The sequence below is a fragment of the Acomys russatus genome, chromosome 24, assembly GCF_903995435.1.
Source record: "Acomys russatus chromosome 24, mAcoRus1.1, whole genome shotgun sequence".
Lineage (NCBI taxonomy): Eukaryota > Metazoa > Chordata > Mammalia > Rodentia > Muridae > Acomys > Acomys russatus.
The window spans coordinates 53,377,126-53,395,794 of NC_067160.1; the positions used below are offsets into that span (position 1 = coordinate 53,377,126).

At 47.2% G+C, this 18,669-nt stretch overlaps 1 protein-coding gene across 1 annotated transcript in view; it reads right to left on the reverse strand.

Annotated features, from left to right (window-relative positions):
* Sptan1 (spectrin alpha, non-erythrocytic 1) overlaps window positions 1-18,669 on the reverse strand; it is a 66,157-nt gene that overhangs the window by 4,541 nt on the left and 42,947 nt on the right. The window contains exons 34-49 of the mRNA XM_051166887.1: window positions 18,483-18,629; window positions 15,802-15,905; window positions 15,519-15,681; window positions 15,187-15,201; window positions 13,561-13,692; window positions 13,207-13,344; window positions 11,789-11,893; window positions 8,558-8,766; window positions 6,648-6,768; window positions 6,142-6,263; window positions 5,614-5,746; window positions 4,329-4,427; window positions 2,062-2,221; window positions 1,466-1,542; window positions 779-988; window positions 194-490 (exon numbers count right to left, since the gene is read on the reverse strand). Coding sequence (XP_051022844.1) covers window positions 194-490; window positions 779-988; window positions 1,466-1,542; window positions 2,062-2,221; window positions 4,329-4,427; window positions 5,614-5,746; window positions 6,142-6,263; window positions 6,648-6,768; window positions 8,558-8,766; window positions 11,789-11,893; window positions 13,207-13,344; window positions 13,561-13,692; window positions 15,187-15,201; window positions 15,519-15,681; window positions 15,802-15,905; window positions 18,483-18,629 — 2,232 coding nt within the window. The remainder of the gene's footprint in view (window positions 1-193; window positions 491-778; window positions 989-1,465; window positions 1,543-2,061; window positions 2,222-4,328; window positions 4,428-5,613; window positions 5,747-6,141; window positions 6,264-6,647; window positions 6,769-8,557; window positions 8,767-11,788; window positions 11,894-13,206; window positions 13,345-13,560; window positions 13,693-15,186; window positions 15,202-15,518; window positions 15,682-15,801; window positions 15,906-18,482; window positions 18,630-18,669) is intronic.

Below are 18,669 nucleotides of genomic sequence, written 5' to 3' on the forward strand. Positions count from 1 at the left end.
GACAGGTGTGGTGCCTCTGTTGGTTCTTGACACCTGGCCTCAGATGGGCTCATCATAAACATGGCTCTACCCTGGGGAAAATGCTGGTGGGACTTAAAGTGGAGAAAGGCAGGAAGTCCTATTGAAGCTGACCCAAGAAGAATCAGCCTGGAGGCAGGGAGCACAGGCTATGGGGCTCGCCCAGCCAGTGTACCTTAATGATCTTCTGTAGGTTCCTCCAGGTCTCTTCCAGGGCCTCCATCGTGAACCAAGTGTAGGGGTTGGAGGCCACCCGGAAACTCTTGATCTGGCGGTCCAGCTCGGCTAGTTGGTTGAAGTCAGCCTGTGCAGAGCTGAGGGATGAGCGGAAGGCATCATGAGCCTCGCGAAGGGCTTTGATCTCTTCCAGAGAGTTGCAGCGGACTGGGTCTGTCAGGTCCTCCTCTGCATTCTCAAACCAGCTGTTGAAGGCCGATGCTTTTTTGGCAAAGGTCAGGAAGAGGTCTTCTACCTAGAAGTAGAGGGGCAAAGTGTCAGCAGTGGGTCTGTGTGTGGGCGAGGCAGTGTGGCCTGCTGAAGGCCTGGCTCCTCCTCTGCCTGCTGTTCTCAGCGCAAGCTGTGCTTGTCCTCAGAGGGGCAAAGGGTGAATCCAAAACAAGCTCAAGGGCTCCACTGACTCCTGTGCCATGATCAGCGCCTCTGGGCTGAGGTCACTCCTTCCGCACAGGATGACTGCAGCACGGCAGAGGCAAATGGGTCTACTGACACTTCCACTGTGCCAGCTGAATCTTACCCTTACCTTTCGGAAATGACTCTGGGCCTCCAGCAACTTCTTCTTCCGGGTAGCTGAGTTGGCCAAGAGCTGGGTCCATCTCTTCATGAGGGAGGCATGTCGGGCCTCAATAGCCTTGGACTGAATGTGCTTGGCGGCCAGCAGCTGGTCCTTGAGGGCAGTGATGTTGGCAATGCCCTCCTGCTGGAAGGCCTGCAGGCCAGCATCAAAGGTCTCCTGCAAAGAGGAGCCACAGCCAGTTGCAGGACCGCAGAGTCTCATACGCTGCAGCTCAGATGGCAGGACCTAGAGCTCCACCTCCGGCTGCTGTTCACTCACCGGTGCCTATGGTCCTGCTTGCCTTAGACCGCAGACTGTGGCCATGCTCTCACCTGAAGTCCCTAGCCATAAACAAACCCTTCCATTCTGGCACTTAAGCCTGGGCAAGGCCACGTATGGCTTTGGCTCCTGGCAGACCACTTTCCGTTTACTCTCTGTGACTGAGACCAGCTGAAGAGTGACAGACACCTCATGTCCAACTTGCCAGCCCACCATGTTGCTGTACATGGGCCTGGTTTTGCATCAATTCTACCCCTCTGGAAGCTCTGAGGCCCAGGACCAAAGCGTTTATTGCTGACTGACCATGGCCATACATATAGAGACCATTCGAAGACTTTGAGTATATTCAACCCGCCACTCTGATGGCCAACCGACCTGCTTGGTGAGCAGAGTTTGGACAGAAGACAGATCTCGGCCATAGTCATCCGTTTTCAAGCTGTTCTCCTTCTCACCTGTACAACAAAGCATGAAAACCGTTCCAGCCCCTCACAGAACACAAGCCGCACATTAACTCTAACGTTACCAGCACCTCAACTCACAGTAGCTGCTTCTCCCAGTACCCACCACCCTGTCTCAGCTGGGTGAGGGTATCTTTCTAGGTCACATGGGCTCTGATACAAGAAATCTTAGTTCCCTTTAATTAGGGGCTAGGTGGCACTGTGGCCAGGGCAGCTAGTGGGCAGTTCTGAAGTCACCGCACCCTTTGGTGAGCCTACTAGTACTTGGGTCTCTACTGCTTGCATCAGGTGTGCTTGTGCTTATTTGGTGAAGCCCCATACCAGCTGCAGGCCACTGCTGTGGCAGCTCTGACTTCTGTAGGCCTCTTCCTATTTGGCAACTAGGTCTCCTCTAGCAGACTATTAGTTGCTCCTCTGCAGCAGAAATCCAACTGTGTGGCAACACACTCCGTGGCTCTGCCATCTTCTTAGCCTAGGAGACTTAAGAGCTTTGGGCCTTGCTGCAGCACTCACCAATCCAGGACTCTACCACGTCAGCCTTCCAGTTGAACTGAAGGAAAGCTGAGTTCTCATCCAGCTTTGCTTTCCTCTGAGCCGCTGCTTTCTCCAGATCAGAGACCTTGCCATTCAGACCCTTCATCTTTGAAGAGATGTTCTCCTCGTGGTGATTGTTCTAGGCCAGGAAAAGAAGCTTCCAGCTGCAGTCCCCTGTCTGTGGCAGGCTCCAGCCCCAAACCCCTTCGTTTCTGTCCCGTGGGCTATCTGCTCCCTAGGTGAAGCTTTCTAAGAACGATACTGAGTCAAAGTCTCAGGGCTAAGACCTGGGACCAGCAATCTACTTCCAGGACTCAGTGCTACAGGGAGCAGAAAGGGTAGACAGTGGGAGTACAGTGTATCACTACTGTTTCTTTATTTTTCTCCCTGAGACAGGATTACTCTATGTAGCCCTCGCTGCCCTGGCACACGCTCTATACACCAGGCTGGCCTCAAACCGAGTGCTGCCTGTGCCTCCTGGGTGCTGAGATTAAAGACGTGCACTGCCACTGCTTGGCTATTAGTGTTTCTGAAAGCGGGGAAAAAAAAAAAAAAATCACTGCTTACATATGAAAACACTAAATAGCCAAAGAACAGCTCCAAGCCTTGTGCAACAGACAAGTTCTGGGAAGCATGTAGATGCCATGGACACTGAAGATGGTGACGCTTGAACACCAGTTCAGTTCCAGTCAGAACTGCTTTGGAAACACACACAAAAGGGCAGAGAGAAGAGATGTGTAGTAAAGGCAGGGAGTCTGCCCAGAACAAAGTACTAAGGAACACTAACACCCAGTTGCCTCAGACCTTACGGAGCTTCTCCCTCTCCTAGGCCAGGAGGCCTGTGAGTCTCTGCTGATCAGAACAAGCAAAAAGTCCTCTGTGGACAAACCTGGACCCTAAGTATTTTTGCCACACAGATGCTATACAAAGGATCTACCAATCGGGGTACCAGACCAGCCCCAAATCCTAACTCTTTACTCTGCAAATCTATGACAGGAGCACTGTGCATGCACACCTGTGTTCCTTTCAGAAATTGAAGGCTAGAAGCCTGTGTGGCTGGTGGTAGGCTGCGGACTGACACTGCACAGCCCAGGTCTAGAGCTGCAGCTGAGGAGGCCTGGACTCTACTCAAAGTAGCAAGACTGTTCTGCAAGCGTCACCAGAAAACTAAACTGTCCCTACTATAGCATGTTTTGCATAACCTATAAGTTATGCAATCCTACTAAGCAGACATTTCCTGCTCAGCTCTACATAGTTCAGAAGGAAAGTCACTGAAATCTCAATGAGCCAGGTGGCACACAGCTGCACTCCCAAAACCTGTGAGGTAGAGGTAAGAGGATCAGGAGTTAAAGGTCATCCTTAAAGAACAAGTTGGAGGCCAGCCTGAGCTACAAGAGACAGGGTTACTATGTAGCCCAGGTTAGGCTGGGACTCACTGTAGGAATGCACCACCATGCCACCATGGGTGGCTTCTACTTATTTACTTAGTTTTCTATTGTCTCTAGTGACCTTTATCACCAAGAAATAAAGGGAGAGGGGAGGGGAGGATGGGGAGGCTGGCAGAGCCCACATGGTGGCTCACAACGTGTACTGATTAGTTCCAGGGGGGAATCTGATGCCCTTCTTGTGGCCTCTGTAGGCACTGCACACATGTAGTGCATGATACACACTATATAAAATAAAAACAAATAACAACTTTTTAAAAAGGTGGAGAGATGGCTCAATGGTTAAGAGCATTGGTTATTCTTTCAGAGGTCCAAGGTTCAATTCTCAGCACCTACATGTTGGCTCCCAACTATCTCTATTTAACTGCAGTCATAGGGGATCCAACACACTGTTCTGACATCCTTGGGCACTGCATGAATGTGGTGCAGACATACATGAAGGCAAAACCATACACATAAAAGAATAAAAAACGAAAAGAGGCTGGGTGCGGTGGTACACGTCTTTAATCCCAGCGCTCCAGAGGCAGAGGCAGGAGGATCAATGTGAGTTCAAGGCTAGCTTGGTCTACATAGTGAGTCCAGGACAGCTAAGGTTACACAGTGTAACCTTGTCTTGAAAAACCAAAATAAATAAATAAATAAATAAATAAAATTAAAAAAAGAAAGAAGAATAGGAAGAATGTGGCAATTTAAAAGCAACCCTTTCCTGCTGTGGCAGTCTCTACTAAGACCTCAGCTTGGTGCCCTCTGCAGGTGCAGCTGTGGAGTGAGGACAAGGCTCTTGCTGGGATTCAGGCTCACCTTCTTAATGAGGTCTTGTCCGTTAGTACAGACATCATTCACCCGATCCTTGTGCACAGTGAAATCTGTCTCAAAAGCTTCGTGTTTCTTCAGTAAGCCCTAGAGAGAACATAGTGAGGTCAGCCACTGAGTAGCATTGGCATGGTCCATGGGTACCAGAGAGAGTGAGAACAGGGTACAGGGGAAGCTGCAGCCCAGAAAAGCTGAAGGTCTATAGAACAATCTAGTCTTAAGTTGGGCAGAGAGCTGGATGTGAGCACCCAACCAAGCAATCCTTCTAAGAACATCCCACGTATTCTGTCTAGCTCCCTAATGACTGGAGAACACCCCCTGCCCCTTGTTGCTACTAGGCACCTCAACCATACCCTGAGAGAGGCCACTGGATTTATCCTGACACATGTACTGCCTACTGTAAGGACAGTGGCTGAAGGCAACGCAAACTGCTTCCACATCTGCTAGCTGACATTTAGGAAGGTATGACCAGAGTGATGTGTGACCTGTCCTATCCTGTGACTGGGCTGCCTTGAAATCAGCGCAATGCCTTTAATACCCTGTGGTGTCTGCTTTTGCCTCTCTGAGCCAAGTGGAGGAAGCTGATTCAGCCCAGAGCAGAATGAGACCCTATGTGAGTTGAACAAGATGTCCCAGCTGCCAGTCTGTGACTGCGGCCAACTGATCTTTTTCTGTTGAGCTATTTTGACCCTGGAAACAGTAGAGAGTACACGCCCACCAATGTAAGTCTTCATATAGCAACTGTTAACCAACTGGAAGTAGCTATGGGATGAGCGGAAGTTCTAGGGCCACAAACATGAGAAAAGGGTCACTAAGGGATATTTTACAGTATCTCTTACCAGTTAAGATTGTGTCCTTATAAAAGAGGTCAATTTGGACAGATGGGCACACAGAAAAGAATGCCAGAGAAAAGGTGGGCACAGAGGGAGATGGCGATGTGGAAACAGAGCCTGAAGTAAAAGTGTGGTCCTGGGCTGCTGTGGTGGCCTTTAATCCCAGCACTGGGGAGGCAGAGGCAGGTGGAATGATGTGAGTAGGCCAGCCTGCTCTACAAAGTGAGTCCAGGACAGCCAGGGCTACACAGAGACATCCTGTCTTGGGAAAACAAAAACAACAACAAAAACCCCAAAAGCAATCAAACAAAGTGTGGCCCTGGAAGCAGTAAGGAAGCAGAAGTCCTCGGAAGGGTGTTGGGAACTTGGCTGGACTGTACTACAGCTCAGCCTCCCCATCTTCAGCGTGTGAGCTAGTGTACTTGCTTAGCTGTCCTGACCTGGATGGCAGCAAGAGTGTCTCCATAATCTTCACTGGCCACCAGAGTCATTTTCTCGTTGATCCAAGCTTCTTCCTCTTCCACGTTGGCTACAAACTGCTGATACTCCAAGGACTCCTCTAGCCGCTGGCCCCTTACCACAGAATTGAGGGAGAGAAATCATTAGCATGTCCTTAAAATGTCCATGAAACGGGGCTGGAGTTACAGCTTGGTAGTATTGGCCTATGATGTGTGTGTGTTTGAGATCTCAGGTTCAATTAAAAAACAAAAAACAAAAAAACAAAAGAGCTCTCCTTTGGAAAAAAATATCCATGAAGGGTGTGTCTGTATGGAAACAAGGCTTAGCCTTCTAAGGGACACGAGGCACACAATGCTTTTCAGACACGAAGTTCTGGAGTTATTGCTGGGTTCTGACAAATAGAACAAGTTCAGAATGGGCGGTCAGAGGTGGCTCTGGGTAAATTAATACTTGACACCAAATGAAAGGGCCTGGGAGCTGGCAGGAAGGCTCCCTGACTGAGTGCTCACCGTGCAGCGGCTAGCTGCTTCAGCTCCTTCCAGTGCTCCACAAACTGTGCAAGACGCTGCTGGATCTCCTCCTGCCCAATGGTGTTGTCATCAGAGAGCTTTTTCCCAGTGTCCAGGACACCCTGGCAAGTGAGAACAAGAGTCAATACCGGCAGGGCTGCCGAGTGCTTAGCTCCAAGAGCCTGTGGTGAAGTCTTAACATCACATTCACAATCATCTGTTCAGGCTACGTGTGGTAGCACACTGCTTTAATGCCAGCAGTTGGGAGGCAGAAGGAGGTAATCTCTGAGCTTGGAGTCAGCCTGGTCTATATAAGGAGTTTCACATCAGCCAAGATCACACAGTGAAACCCTGTCTCAAAACACAAACAACAGAATCTCTTCTTCATGGCTGGGGTTAAGGTATCGTCATGATTAAAAGACGATAGAGCGTAAGATCAGAGGACTTTGCCTCTACTTGGCCCCTTTCCCATGACCTTGTTCTCTCAGCAGAAGGCAACCCCTTACCTGAATGGCCGGTTCATGTGCAGCCAGCTCGGCTTCTAGCCGCTTGTGTTTCTTTCTTAGGTTCTGAACACCAGTGAGGTCTCTGCCATAGTCCTCAGAGCTCACTAGCAGCTTCTTCTCCCTGAAGAGCAACGGCAGCATGGTCAGCCTACACCTGCTCATGTCCACTAACTCTTGGCCTCCAACCTTTACCATTTTGTTATAAAAATCCCTTCCCATTTCCTGGGAACAGAAGCCTGGCTTGCAAAGCCATGGACTTAGAACTGCCACTCGGTATGTCAACAAACATGGCTCACGTCTATGTAATAGGTCTATAGAGGACAGGCCCTGCCCCAAGGAGAGGAGTACCATGGGGTGTTATTATTATTAACTCCATTTACTCACTGTCACATATAGAAAACACAGAAAGGTGTTTCCTTAAGCCAGGTGTGGTGGTACATGCCTTTAATGCCAGCACATGTGTTTGTTAAAGGCAGGTTGATCTGTCTGAATTCAAGGCTAGTATGGTCTACAGATAGAGTGCCAGGACAGCCAGAATTGTAGAGAAACCCACTCTCAAAAACTACTAAATCTCTAGCAGGGCTCAGGACAGAACCAGTCTAGATAGAGCCCAACTACTAAGCTACTAAACCCTCAAATTGGCCTGTTTAATGGCTTAAGTCAGCCTTCTCAGTCACCCCAGTAGTGCTCTCCCCACACACAGGAGACAGAGGCAGGTAGATCTCCGTGAGTTCGAGAACAGCCAGGTCTACAGATAGAGTTCCAGGACAGCTAAAAACAAAACCAAACAAAAATGGGTGTTTACTTGTACAACATTTTGTAATGTTTTTTAGATTTTATTTTATATGTATGCATGTATATGTATGTCACATGCATGCTTGCTGCCCATAGAGGTCAGCAGAGGGTGTTGAATCCTTTGGAATTAGGGAGTTAGGGATGGCCTCCATGTGTGTGCTGAGCCATCTCTCCAGCCACAACTCTTAATTTTAAAAAAAGGTTTTAATGGGCTATGCACTGGTGGCACAGGTCTTTAATCCCAGCACTCGGGAGGCAGAGGCAGGTGGATCACTGTGAGTTCAAGGCCAGCCTGGTCTACAAAGCGAATCCAGGATAGCCAAGGCTAACACAGAGAGACCCTGCCTTGGAAAAGAAAGAGAGAGAAAGAGAGAGAGAGAGAGAGAGAGAGAGAGAGAGAGAGAGAGAGAGAAAGAAAGAAATAAAGAAAGAAAAGGTTTTAATGGAGTTGAGGTATAAAGAAGAATTTTTCTTTTAAAGTAACTAGCAGTAGTGCACACCCACAATCCCAGACTTGGTAGGGTGGTAGCAAGAGTCTCTGGGTTTTAAGGTCACACTGAACTAATGAGGCTAACCTAGGTTACTGGAGAAGTCCTAAAACAGAAAAGCCAGCGATAAAAAGACTGCTTGTTTAACATGCCCTATTATTTAAGAAAAAAGAAGCTGATTTTTTTTTTGGTTATTGTTGTTTTTTCAAGACAGTTTCTCTGTGTAGCCTTGGCTGTCCTGAGCTTTGCAGAAAAGTGAAGGGTATGAGACATTCAAAAAAATAAAGAAAGAAAAAAGGGCGGGAAGATCTTCGTGACTTCAAGGTCAGAATATTTTACATAGTAAGCCCCATGAAAGCAGGGATTACATAGAGAGATCCTGTCGCAAAAAACTCTAAACAACTACTTTCCAAAAGGTTGTGTCTACTGTGGCACCATGGCTACAACCATCACAGGTGATCCCACTGCTGCTCACTGCTGTGTGGAGAGGTGGGGAGCCTGGGCAAGGTCCCTGAATGCTGCCCTTTCATTGCTTTCCTGTCACTTTGACAGATTAAGAAAGCCTGGAACTCCTGCCTCTCCATGCAGCCCCTTGGGACATTGAACACATAAATGCAGAGCACATACTTGATCCAGGACTCCTCGTCATCCATGTCTCGGAAGAACTGGTGCAGGCGATGGGACTCGCTCAGTTTTGCCCTTCGGGAGGATGCCATGTTCTTGATCTTCTGGAAGCGTCCGTTGATGGTGTCCCGCTTCTCTTTCACTTGGGAGGTGTCAAAGGCACTGCTGGTCATCAGGCTGTCAGCCTGGCTGTTCAGGTCCTTCAGACGATCCTGGGGCAGGGACACAAGAAAGGGCTCAGAAACCTGGTCCCTGAAAACAGCACGTGGGCTGGCCTTCCTCCTAAGTCAGGGTGTACTGTGTAGACGGCTGCAGCTCTTTAAGATTAAACTAGCCTCCAATGACAGCAGGACTCACTTCCCTGTGCACTGATGTGGCAAGGTAGTGGGATGCAGAACACAGTGTCTTGGCTGCAGCAGAAACCCACTTGTTTGTTTTGCTTTTCTCTCGAGACAGGGATTCTCTGTGTAGCCTTCCTTGACTGTCCAGGACTCGCTTTTGTAGACCAGGCTGGCCTCAAATTCACAGCAATCTGCCTGCCTCTGCCTCCCAAGTGCTGAGATTAAAGGCATGAGCCACCATCACCTGGCCTGTTTTGCTTTTCAAGACAGGGTCTCTGTGTAGCCCTGACTGTCCTAGAACTCGCTCTGTAGACGAGGCTGGCCTCACCACCTCTTACTGCCACCTGTCTTGCTAGCTAAATTTATTTTATTATCCTTTCATATTTTGATGCTAGAGATTGAAATGAGTCTGGTGTAGGATAAGCACACTTTACCACTGAGTTATATCACCAGTCTCAAAGTATACTTTGACAAGCAGCAGCTGGGCATGGTGACACAAGCCTTTAATCCCAGCACTCGGGAGGCAGCGGTAAGTGGATCACTGTGAGTTCAAGGCCAGCCTGGTCTACAGAGTGAGTTCAGGACAGTCAAGAAACCCTGTCTCGGGGGCTGGTAAGATGGCTCAGCGGTTAAGAGCACTGACTGCTCTTCCAGAGGTCCTGAGTTCAATTCCCAGCAACCACATGGTGGCTCACAACCATCTATAATGTGATCTGATGTGCATTGTATACATAATAAATAAATAAATCTTTAAAAAAAGAAAAAAAAAGAAAAAAAAAGAAAAAAAAAGAAAAAGAAACCCTGTCTCGAAAAACCAAAAAGAAAAGCAGCTAAAGTTAGTAAATTTTGTTTTGTTTGAGACAGAGTCTCTTCATGCAGGCCCCACTGGCCTGGTACTCAAGAGATCTACTTCCCTGTTTCCTGAGTGCTAGGCTAAAGGTATATGCCATAGCAAAGTTAGTTTAATTAAACATCTAGGGCTGGCAAGATGGCTCAGAGGATGACTTGGCTTCAATCTGTGGGAGGAGAGAATTGACTCATTCAAGTTATCTCTGACTGCAAGTACCCTATCCTCTAAAATAACTTTTTAAAATCCTCATTTTACTCTAAAGGACTCAAAGGAAAACTGTGGTCATTCAGTTCTGAATCTGCAACAGACATGAAGGGAGTTGGATGTGTGGGCTCAGTGCCTGTTACTCAAACACATGGAGGCCAAGGCAGGACTGTCAGTAACAGAGAAGCCAGCCTGTGCTATAGTTGAGTTCCAGGCCAGGCAATGCTGAAGTGTGAGACTCAGGTTCAACTGCGCCCAGCCTGCCCCTCAAAAGAATGAAGTGAGTTTGTCATTTGACAGAAACTGAAGTCAATTGTTAATGATGAAATTCAAACTTCTGGAAAATTCTTATCTGGTACCCAGGGATTTTTCTGCCGAGACTAGAGAGGTGTGAGGTTTTGGAATCACACATGAAAATTTCAAAGTATTTAGAACCAACACATATAGCTCAGTACTGATCTAGACATGTGACAGAATCCATTCCAAGCCCAGGATGGACCAAGGATACAGGATACAAAGACAGCTTTTGACATAGTTAGGTGTAAAAACTGATTCTACTTTGTAGTAAACAGTTACAAAGCTGTTAGCAATTACAGGTGCTAGTGTAAAAGCAGAAGAACTTGATCTGAATCAATCTCCCCTCCGCCCCCGCCCCTTCAGCCTGGCTGTGCTCACCATGCACACCACACGCAACAAACCAACTCAGAAGCTTAAACTCCAGACTGCCTCTGTAAGATGGATCTGCAAAATGTAACCAATGCTGTCCTTCTTACTCATTCCTTTTTAGACAAACTATCACCATTTACATAAATGCTACTAATACTATGGAACTAATACTTGAATTAGTTAAAGCTGCAGATGTGGTGTAGCTGCTGTAAGCTCTGCATTTGGCAGGCCGAGGAAGAAACATCACTGCAAGTCTGAAGTCAGATAGGGCTATGTATTGAGTGCCTGCTTCAAAAATAAAGAGCTGGGGGCCGGGCGTGGTGGCACACTCTTTTAATCCCAGAGGCAGAGGCAGGCCGATCGCTGGGAGTTTGAGGACAGTCTGGTCTACAAAGTGAGTCCAGGACAGCCAGGGCTACACAGAGAAACCCTGTCTCAAAACAACAACAAGAGCTGTATATCACTGTGTACACCTTGAATTTCAGCACTCTTAAAGCCGAGCAGACAGATATTGTTTGAAACCAGCCATATATAGCAAGACCTCTTCTAAAATCAAACAAAACAAACAAACAAAAACCCAACTGCTGGGCAGTGGTGGCGCACATCTTTAATCCCAGCACTCAGGAGGCAGAGGCAGATGGATCTCTGAGTTGGAGGCCAGCCTGGTCTACTAAGCGAGTTCCAGGACAGCCAGGGCTATACAAGAGACCCTGTTTTGGGAAAACAAACAAACAAACAAACAAAATCCCAACTATCCAAAACCTATTTTAAAAAACCAAAAAAACAAACAGCAGCAGCAGCAGCAACAACAACGTACACATGCAAAAGAAACTGTTGTACTTTTGTAGTAGCATGGCTGGAATCCAGCCTGTGCTACACGGTACTTGTGCACGCAAGGTAACTGCTGTACCACTAAGCTATATCTCCAGCCCCACCATCAATAAATACATCACCTGATTTTTCACAATAATTAGTATTTATAGATAAGATCTGTATAAACCTAGGCTGAGAAAAATCAAGAAACCAGCCTGTACACAAACTGTTGCCTCGGATGCCAGGTATCACTTTCCTTCCTTGATAACTCTAGCATAGCTCTAGCTCTCTTCAAGACCCTAGAATAGTCTTGTGGTTCCTTCTAAATCACCCCACCCTCCGATCTGCCACACCGCTGACCTCATGGGCTGATATATCTGCCTCTAGCAGCTGATGCTTTTTCAACAGGTTGTTCACAGAAGCGAGGTCTTTGCCATAGTCTTCAGATGCCAGGAGAGCCTCCACCTGCAACATAAAAGGGAGTGGGTATTACAGGATGCACGCATAATGTTTGGGGAGCCCAGGGTGCCCAGGTGCTGCTCCAGTTTCTTTTCAATTAGGAGCTACTATTTGTTCTCAATATTTTTGGAGGAGGTTGTTCTTCTTTGTAGCCTTGGCTGTCCTGCAACTTGCTCTGTAGACCATGCTAGCCTTGAACTCAGAGATCCAGCTACCTCTGCCTCCTGAATGCCGGGATTAAAGGTTTGTGCCACCATTGCCTGATTTTATTTATTTATTTTTTTGAGGCAAGATTTTTCTTTGTAGCCCTTGCTTACTTTGAACTTATATAGATCTCTGCTTCTGCCTCCTGAGTGCTGGGGTTAAAAGGTGTGCCCCAAGGAGTCGCTGTTCTCTCACTAAGCTAGCGTTAAGAGGCACAGCCCTAAGCCTTCTCTGGAACGCAAGGGCAACACAAAACAGCACAGCAACCCACAGCAATGAAGCTCCCCTAGTACAAGGACCACAGAGTGAGGAGTGTGCATTCTAGGAACCTCAACAGCAACCAGATAGGAACGCTAAGAGTCTTTGGATTCTCTCTCTCTTTTAAAAAAAGATTTATTTATTATATACACAGTGTTCTGCCTGCATGTATACTTGCAGGCCATAAAGAGGGCATCAAATGACATTATAGGTGGTTGTGAACCACCAATGTGGTTGCTGGGAATTGAACTCAGGATCTCTGGAGGAACAGTTACTGCCCTTAACCTCTGAGCCATCTCTCCAACCCCCTCTCTGGACTTCCTTATACTCAAATGTTTGGGGTGAATTTCAGTGACATGGGATTACACTACTCCATACATACTAATGAGAAATGACACTGTGAACTCAATCATATAAAATATACTACTAAATGACTCAGGAAAATACATATGGACTAGAAAGAGATTCTAAAACATTCACAGTAGTGGTCTCTAAAAATCACCCCTTTTAGAGCCTCTGCTGTCCCAGTTTCCTATGTGTGCCAGACTATGGCTCCCCTCCTTTCTGTCCTGTTAGTTCTGTCTTGGTGCAGATGTGTTGGAACTGCCTCCCCTCCCCATCTCTTCCTTATCCACTCCCTTGGGAAGAGGTGTGTTATCTTCTCAATCAGTTTTCTTCTCTAAACCTCTATTCACTGTTTAGCAATTCCTAACAGGAATCTGAACCTTTCTCACACTGTTCAAAGCTCTGAAGCAGTTCCCCTTTTACAATTTGGGCTGCCTGACTAACTGACCCGTTCACTGCCCAAATGCCTAGACATTCCATGATGGTAAGGAGCAAGAACCACCGCACATTACCTCAGAGAGCCAGAAGTCAAAGTCTTTGATTCCAGTGTTGAAGTTCTGCTGCTTATTGGCCTCTTTCAGCTTCTGGCTCTTCTCAGCTGATTTCTGCACCAGGAACTGCCACTGGTCTGCAAGGGCAGCTAGGCGGGCCTTAGGAAGAGATGGGGGTCACTTGGGATAGGGAAATCTCCAAAGAACCCATTCTTAAGACCCAAATCAGAAACCGTCAAAGAGGAAGTGGAAACAATCACAGGAACTGAGTGCTTGAGTTCCAGCGGCTGTACATCTTAAGCAGTATCAGGTGTAGTACAGTGGATGGAAGCATGCTGCCATTCTTTCTGAGTCCATGTGGGCCCTGGACCATACCTTGACAGCATCCTCACTGCCAGCACAGGCCCCACGCTCAATGAGTGAGTTGCCCATGTCGATGACTCCACGGATTCGGTCGGCATTGGCATGCAGCTCTGCCTCAAAGGCTTGGTGCTTCTGGTGTTTGCTCTGAAAATACCAAACCACCATTCAGAGTCAAGTTCTTGCCAGGCTTGCCCTTAACACAAAACAGACACTTGGGAGGGAGTGAGGGCTAGGAAGGTAAGGATCAAGGCAAGCATTGGTGTGGACAGAAAGCCACCACAGGCTGTGTGGTGCTATGGTGTGGGGTCTCTGGGAACCCAAAAGAGGTAGGTTTAGGCCAGAAAGGGAGATGTATTAGCTCACGGGCAGTGGGGCAAAGCCAGTTCTGAACAGCTCACCAGCAGGCTGGCAGCAAAGCCTCAAATTTTTGTACTTTTTAAAAACATTTTGTAGGTGACAAGAGGGTTAAGTTTCAGTTCTGAATCTAACCATGTGCCAACGTCAACCCATCCATGTCTTTATCCTTCCTGGACAGGATCTGACTGGTACTGTGATATGGCTAGATATGGCTATCTACCAGGTGTAGCAGGAGCACCTCAGGCCCTGCAGCGGCTCCTCTGTTGGTGAAGAGTCACTTTGTAGGCTTATACTTGGTACCTGTCATTAGTCAAAGCATGAGGTTGCTCAAACCCAGTCTCAAGGCAGGCTGAACTTTAATTTTGTCAGAAGAGCTCGGGGCCTGGTACAGTTTCTAAGAATTTGCTAAGAAACAAAAGGTGATGAAAACACTTAGGAGGTATGACTGTGAGGATAGAGCAGCTATAGCGTAATTCTGAGAAAAACACAGGACAAGTGAGAAATTGTCTCAGGGGATAATGTTACTGGGGAGAGAAAACAAAATAAAGCAGTTTAGCTGGCCAAGAACTCTGCACTCAATGTTTCATTTCAGAGGCAGTAATGTACAGGGTGGGGATCCTGGCTGCTACAGCAGCATGAGGACCCAGAGATCTCACCTACAGATCCTGACACTGTGTCTACCCCGTGCTTTGCTCTGGTCATTGCTGGTGCAAAACCATTTATTCTCTTCTACAGCTTTATTTCCTCTTCACTGTTCTGAGACTTTTGAACAATGTGGTGACAGATGTTTGTTTTTGTGACCTCCTGAACAGTATCTGCTTAGACTGGAAGCACATCTTGCTATTCCAGTTCTCCAGGCCAGCGCCTCTGACACCTGCCTGGGTATGTACTGGATTCACTCCAAGCTAGCCTGACCTGCTCAGGCCACTTGACACCTTGAGCCCAGGAAAACAGAGTCACTGTCTACACATAGAAGCTGATATTCCATTTTCAAAAGCACCCCTTGAAAGAAAGTGGTCGACTACTGCCCCCAAATCAAACACTATAGTACAGAACTTGTCTGGATGACGAACAGGGAGGAAGAGGTAGGGACTGCAGGCTAATTACAAAAGAAAGTCACAGCTCACAGGGACACTAGCATGGCGGTGATGGGGATTAGGATGATGATGGATGAACAGACAGCGGCAGACCATATGTACCCACAGTAGCAGTATTCTACAGAGTAGAACGCTAACCCCAGAGCTCACAAATCTACAACTCTTAAAAGTGTAAAGCACTTACCAGCAGCTTGGAAAGCTACAAAAACAGATTGAAAGAAGAGTTCAGTACACTGATGTTAACACGTCTTACTACTAAAGACTCACTCTGCCATCCTACTTCCCTGGGAAGGCCAGCACTCGCCACCAGCACAGGAGCAGGACCCTTAGATATATCATAGCAGACAAGTTTCTACAGAAAGCAGGCAGGGAGCAGCTCTACTGACCCAGTGCGCTCTTTTTAAGCTGCACCATGGTGCAGATGGTTTTACAGAGGTACTCTGTCAAGTCTCACTGAACAGCTCTACTCAGTAATGCAGGGTACTTCAGAACAAGCATCCTACAAGTCTCACGCACCTGGATGTTGGTGGGGTCCTTATAGGACTCATCGCTTGCTGTCTGTAACTTCTCACTGATCCAGGCTTCAATTTCATCCACATCCCGGCTGAACTGTTGAAGTGTTTGAGATTCTCCAAGTTTTGATCTTTTCTCAATCATCTGGGCTTTTAGGCGGCGCCACCTGAGAGTAAAGATCAAATATGAATATTCTTTCCTAGAAGCTGGGTGTGGCTTCTCACATGTGGGTGTTCATCTTCTCAGATCTGGCTGGTGACTGTCACCACCACCACAGGACACCCACCTGTCAAGGACCTCATTGCGTCGGTTTGCAATGTCTCCCTTGGCATAGTGGTCAACAGCAATGAGCTGGTCGGCAAAGGCCTGCAGGGCAGCTATCTTTTCCTCCTAAGGGCAAACAGGCGAAGAGATCAGGGTGGGCTGAACAACTGTCAAGCCTGATGGTTTTCAGAGGAGAGAGTTACACTTTGGGTGATGGAACTAACTGGTGGCAGGATCGGAACACACCGACACTTTAGAAGCCAGCTTGATTATCATCATTACTAGAGTAGGGTTTAATTCAAGAGGACTTCAGGTCACGCTGAGGTGTGCAGGTGCTGGGATCCCAGTAGATGTCTAACAAATTAGGCTCATAAAATGATCACTGTTCTGTTTTCAACAAATGGCTTTCAAGTCACAGCTGTCTATTTTATTTCTTGTTTGAATAAATTATGTTATCAAAACAAATTTTCATCACTAAAAAAAATTTTTTGCAGGGGTGGGGGTGAGAATCCAGGGTATGGTGTCACACACCTTTAATCCCAGTAGAGGCAGACAGATCTCTAGGAGTTCAAGGCCTGTTCCATAAAGCTACTTCCTGGGCAGCCAGGACTACACAGAAAAACACTGTCTCAAAATAGAACTAATCTGGGGGCTGGACAGATGGCTCGGCCATTAAGAGCACTTGCTGCTCTTGCAGAGGACCTGCATCTTGTTCCCGGCACCCATGTGGCTGCTTACCAACCCTTGGTACTCTACTTCTACAGGATCTCACACCTTCTTCTGGTTTATGAGATCACTGCATACACGTGCTACACATAGAAATGGACACATGAATACTCATCATTTAAATAACTTAAAATTTTCTATACCATCATTTTTTGCAGTGCTGTGATCTGAACCCAGGTTTCATGTATGTGAGGCAAGTACTCTATCAGGGAGCTCCTCCAACTGTGCCACCATACAATAATTTAGAAGTCACTGAGGGCTCATTTTCCCTTCTTTTTTTGTTTTTTTAAGAGAGAAACCGTTTGTGTGGTCCTGGCTATCCAGGAGCTAGCTCTGTAGACCAGGTTGGCCTCGAACTCATGGAGATCTGCCTGCCCCTGCCTCTCAAGTACTGACTTTAAAAGGCATGTACCATCACTGTCCAGCTTGAGGTTTTTTTTCCTCTCCCTGACCCCTGCGTGCGTGTGTGTGTGTGTGTGTGTGTGTGTGTGTGAGTGAGAGAGAGAGAGAGAGAGAGAGAGAGAGAGAGAGAGAGAGAGAGAGAGAGAGAGAGAGAAGAGAGGAGAGAGAGAGAGAGAGAGAGAGAGAGAGAGAGAGAGAGATGCATGGTAACTATGTTGGTGCATGGGTAACTATGGACGGCAGATGTCAGTCTTGGGTGCTACTGCTCAGGCACCTCCACTTTGCTTTCTCAGAGGTCTCTCATGGACTGGGCTAGCTGGCTAGCCAGGGAGCCCCACAGCTGAGGTTATATACACACATTCCACAACTGGCTTTGGGTTCTAGGGATCAAACCCAAGTCCTCGTGCACTGTATCCAGTGGGCCTCACTTGAGTTCTGTCTGTTCTATGGCTTTCTCCCTTGAGGTTCTAAGTGCTTTTTCAGTGCTGTGTGCTGAATCCAGAGCCTACTGCGACTAAACAGTGTTCTACCCCTGGGTAGCAACTTTTGGTTTTTTTTTTTTTTCCTTCTGTTTCTCTGGAGACTCTTTTGTCATGGAGCCCAGACTGGCCTTGAACCCCATCTTTCTGCCTCAGCTTCTCACACACTGAGATTACAGGAGTGCAACACCAAGCTGGTACCTCAATGTTCTTCTTGTGGTTAAAGGTAGGGTCTCACTATGTAACCTTGGCTGGCCTGGAGCTGGCTGTGCACGCCAGCCTAGCCTCAAACTCAGGTATCGACCTGCCTCTGCTTTCTTAGTGCTGGGAGGAGTAAAGGTGTGGCACCACACATGCCCCAGGTTTTCAGATAGTTATTCTTGTATGTTCCCAACTACAGAAGTATGTGTTGATGTATACCTGACTAAACTTTTAAAAAAGATTGATTTCTAATTATGGGTATGTGTTCATGCCTGTGTGGGGGTAGGTGTAAGTACACATTGAGTGTGGGTGCATGCAGCGGAGTAGAGAGGCATTAGATCCCTGGGAGCTGCAGTTACAAGCACTCGTGAACCACCTGACGAGGGTGCTGGGAGTTGAAATCAAGTCCTCTTTAAAGAGCAGTAACGTATGTGCTCTTAGCCAGTGAGCCATGTATTGAGCCAATATAATAATTTTTTTTTTTTTTTGGTAGATGGTATGAAAAGCCTAGCTGGTGCTAAGTTTTTTTGTTTTTTGTTTTTTTGTTTTTTTTTTTTTTGTAGCACTGGGGATTGAACCCAGGACCCTCTAGCATAGTAGATAGTACTCTAACACACAACTACAACTGCCACCTGAACAGCACTTAAAAGTTTTGTTTAAGAGAGCCCTGGCTAACCTGCAACACTCTACATAGCATAGGCTGGCCTTGAACTTTGGAGCTCCACCTGTATCTGACTCCTGATAACAATATTAGGAAGGCCACCAAGACCCTTCTTTAACTACTATAGCCAAATGTGTAACTATTTTTAAAATCTAGACACCAAGATAGGATTGCTGGCAAATAAGATATAACTCAGGACAAATTCAGACGTGGACCTCGTGGTCCAGGGCCCACCTGGACATTGATAGCTTTGTCAAAGTCTTCATGCTTTTTGATCAGAGCCTCCACACTGTCCAGCGAGTCTCCTTTGTCTTCTGTGTTTAGGAAGGCCTCCCGGGCAGCCATCCAGTTCTCTGCTTGCTCACAGTCCCGATGGAACAGCTACAGAGTGGACAGGTAGGTGTGAAGAAGGATTTGGCCA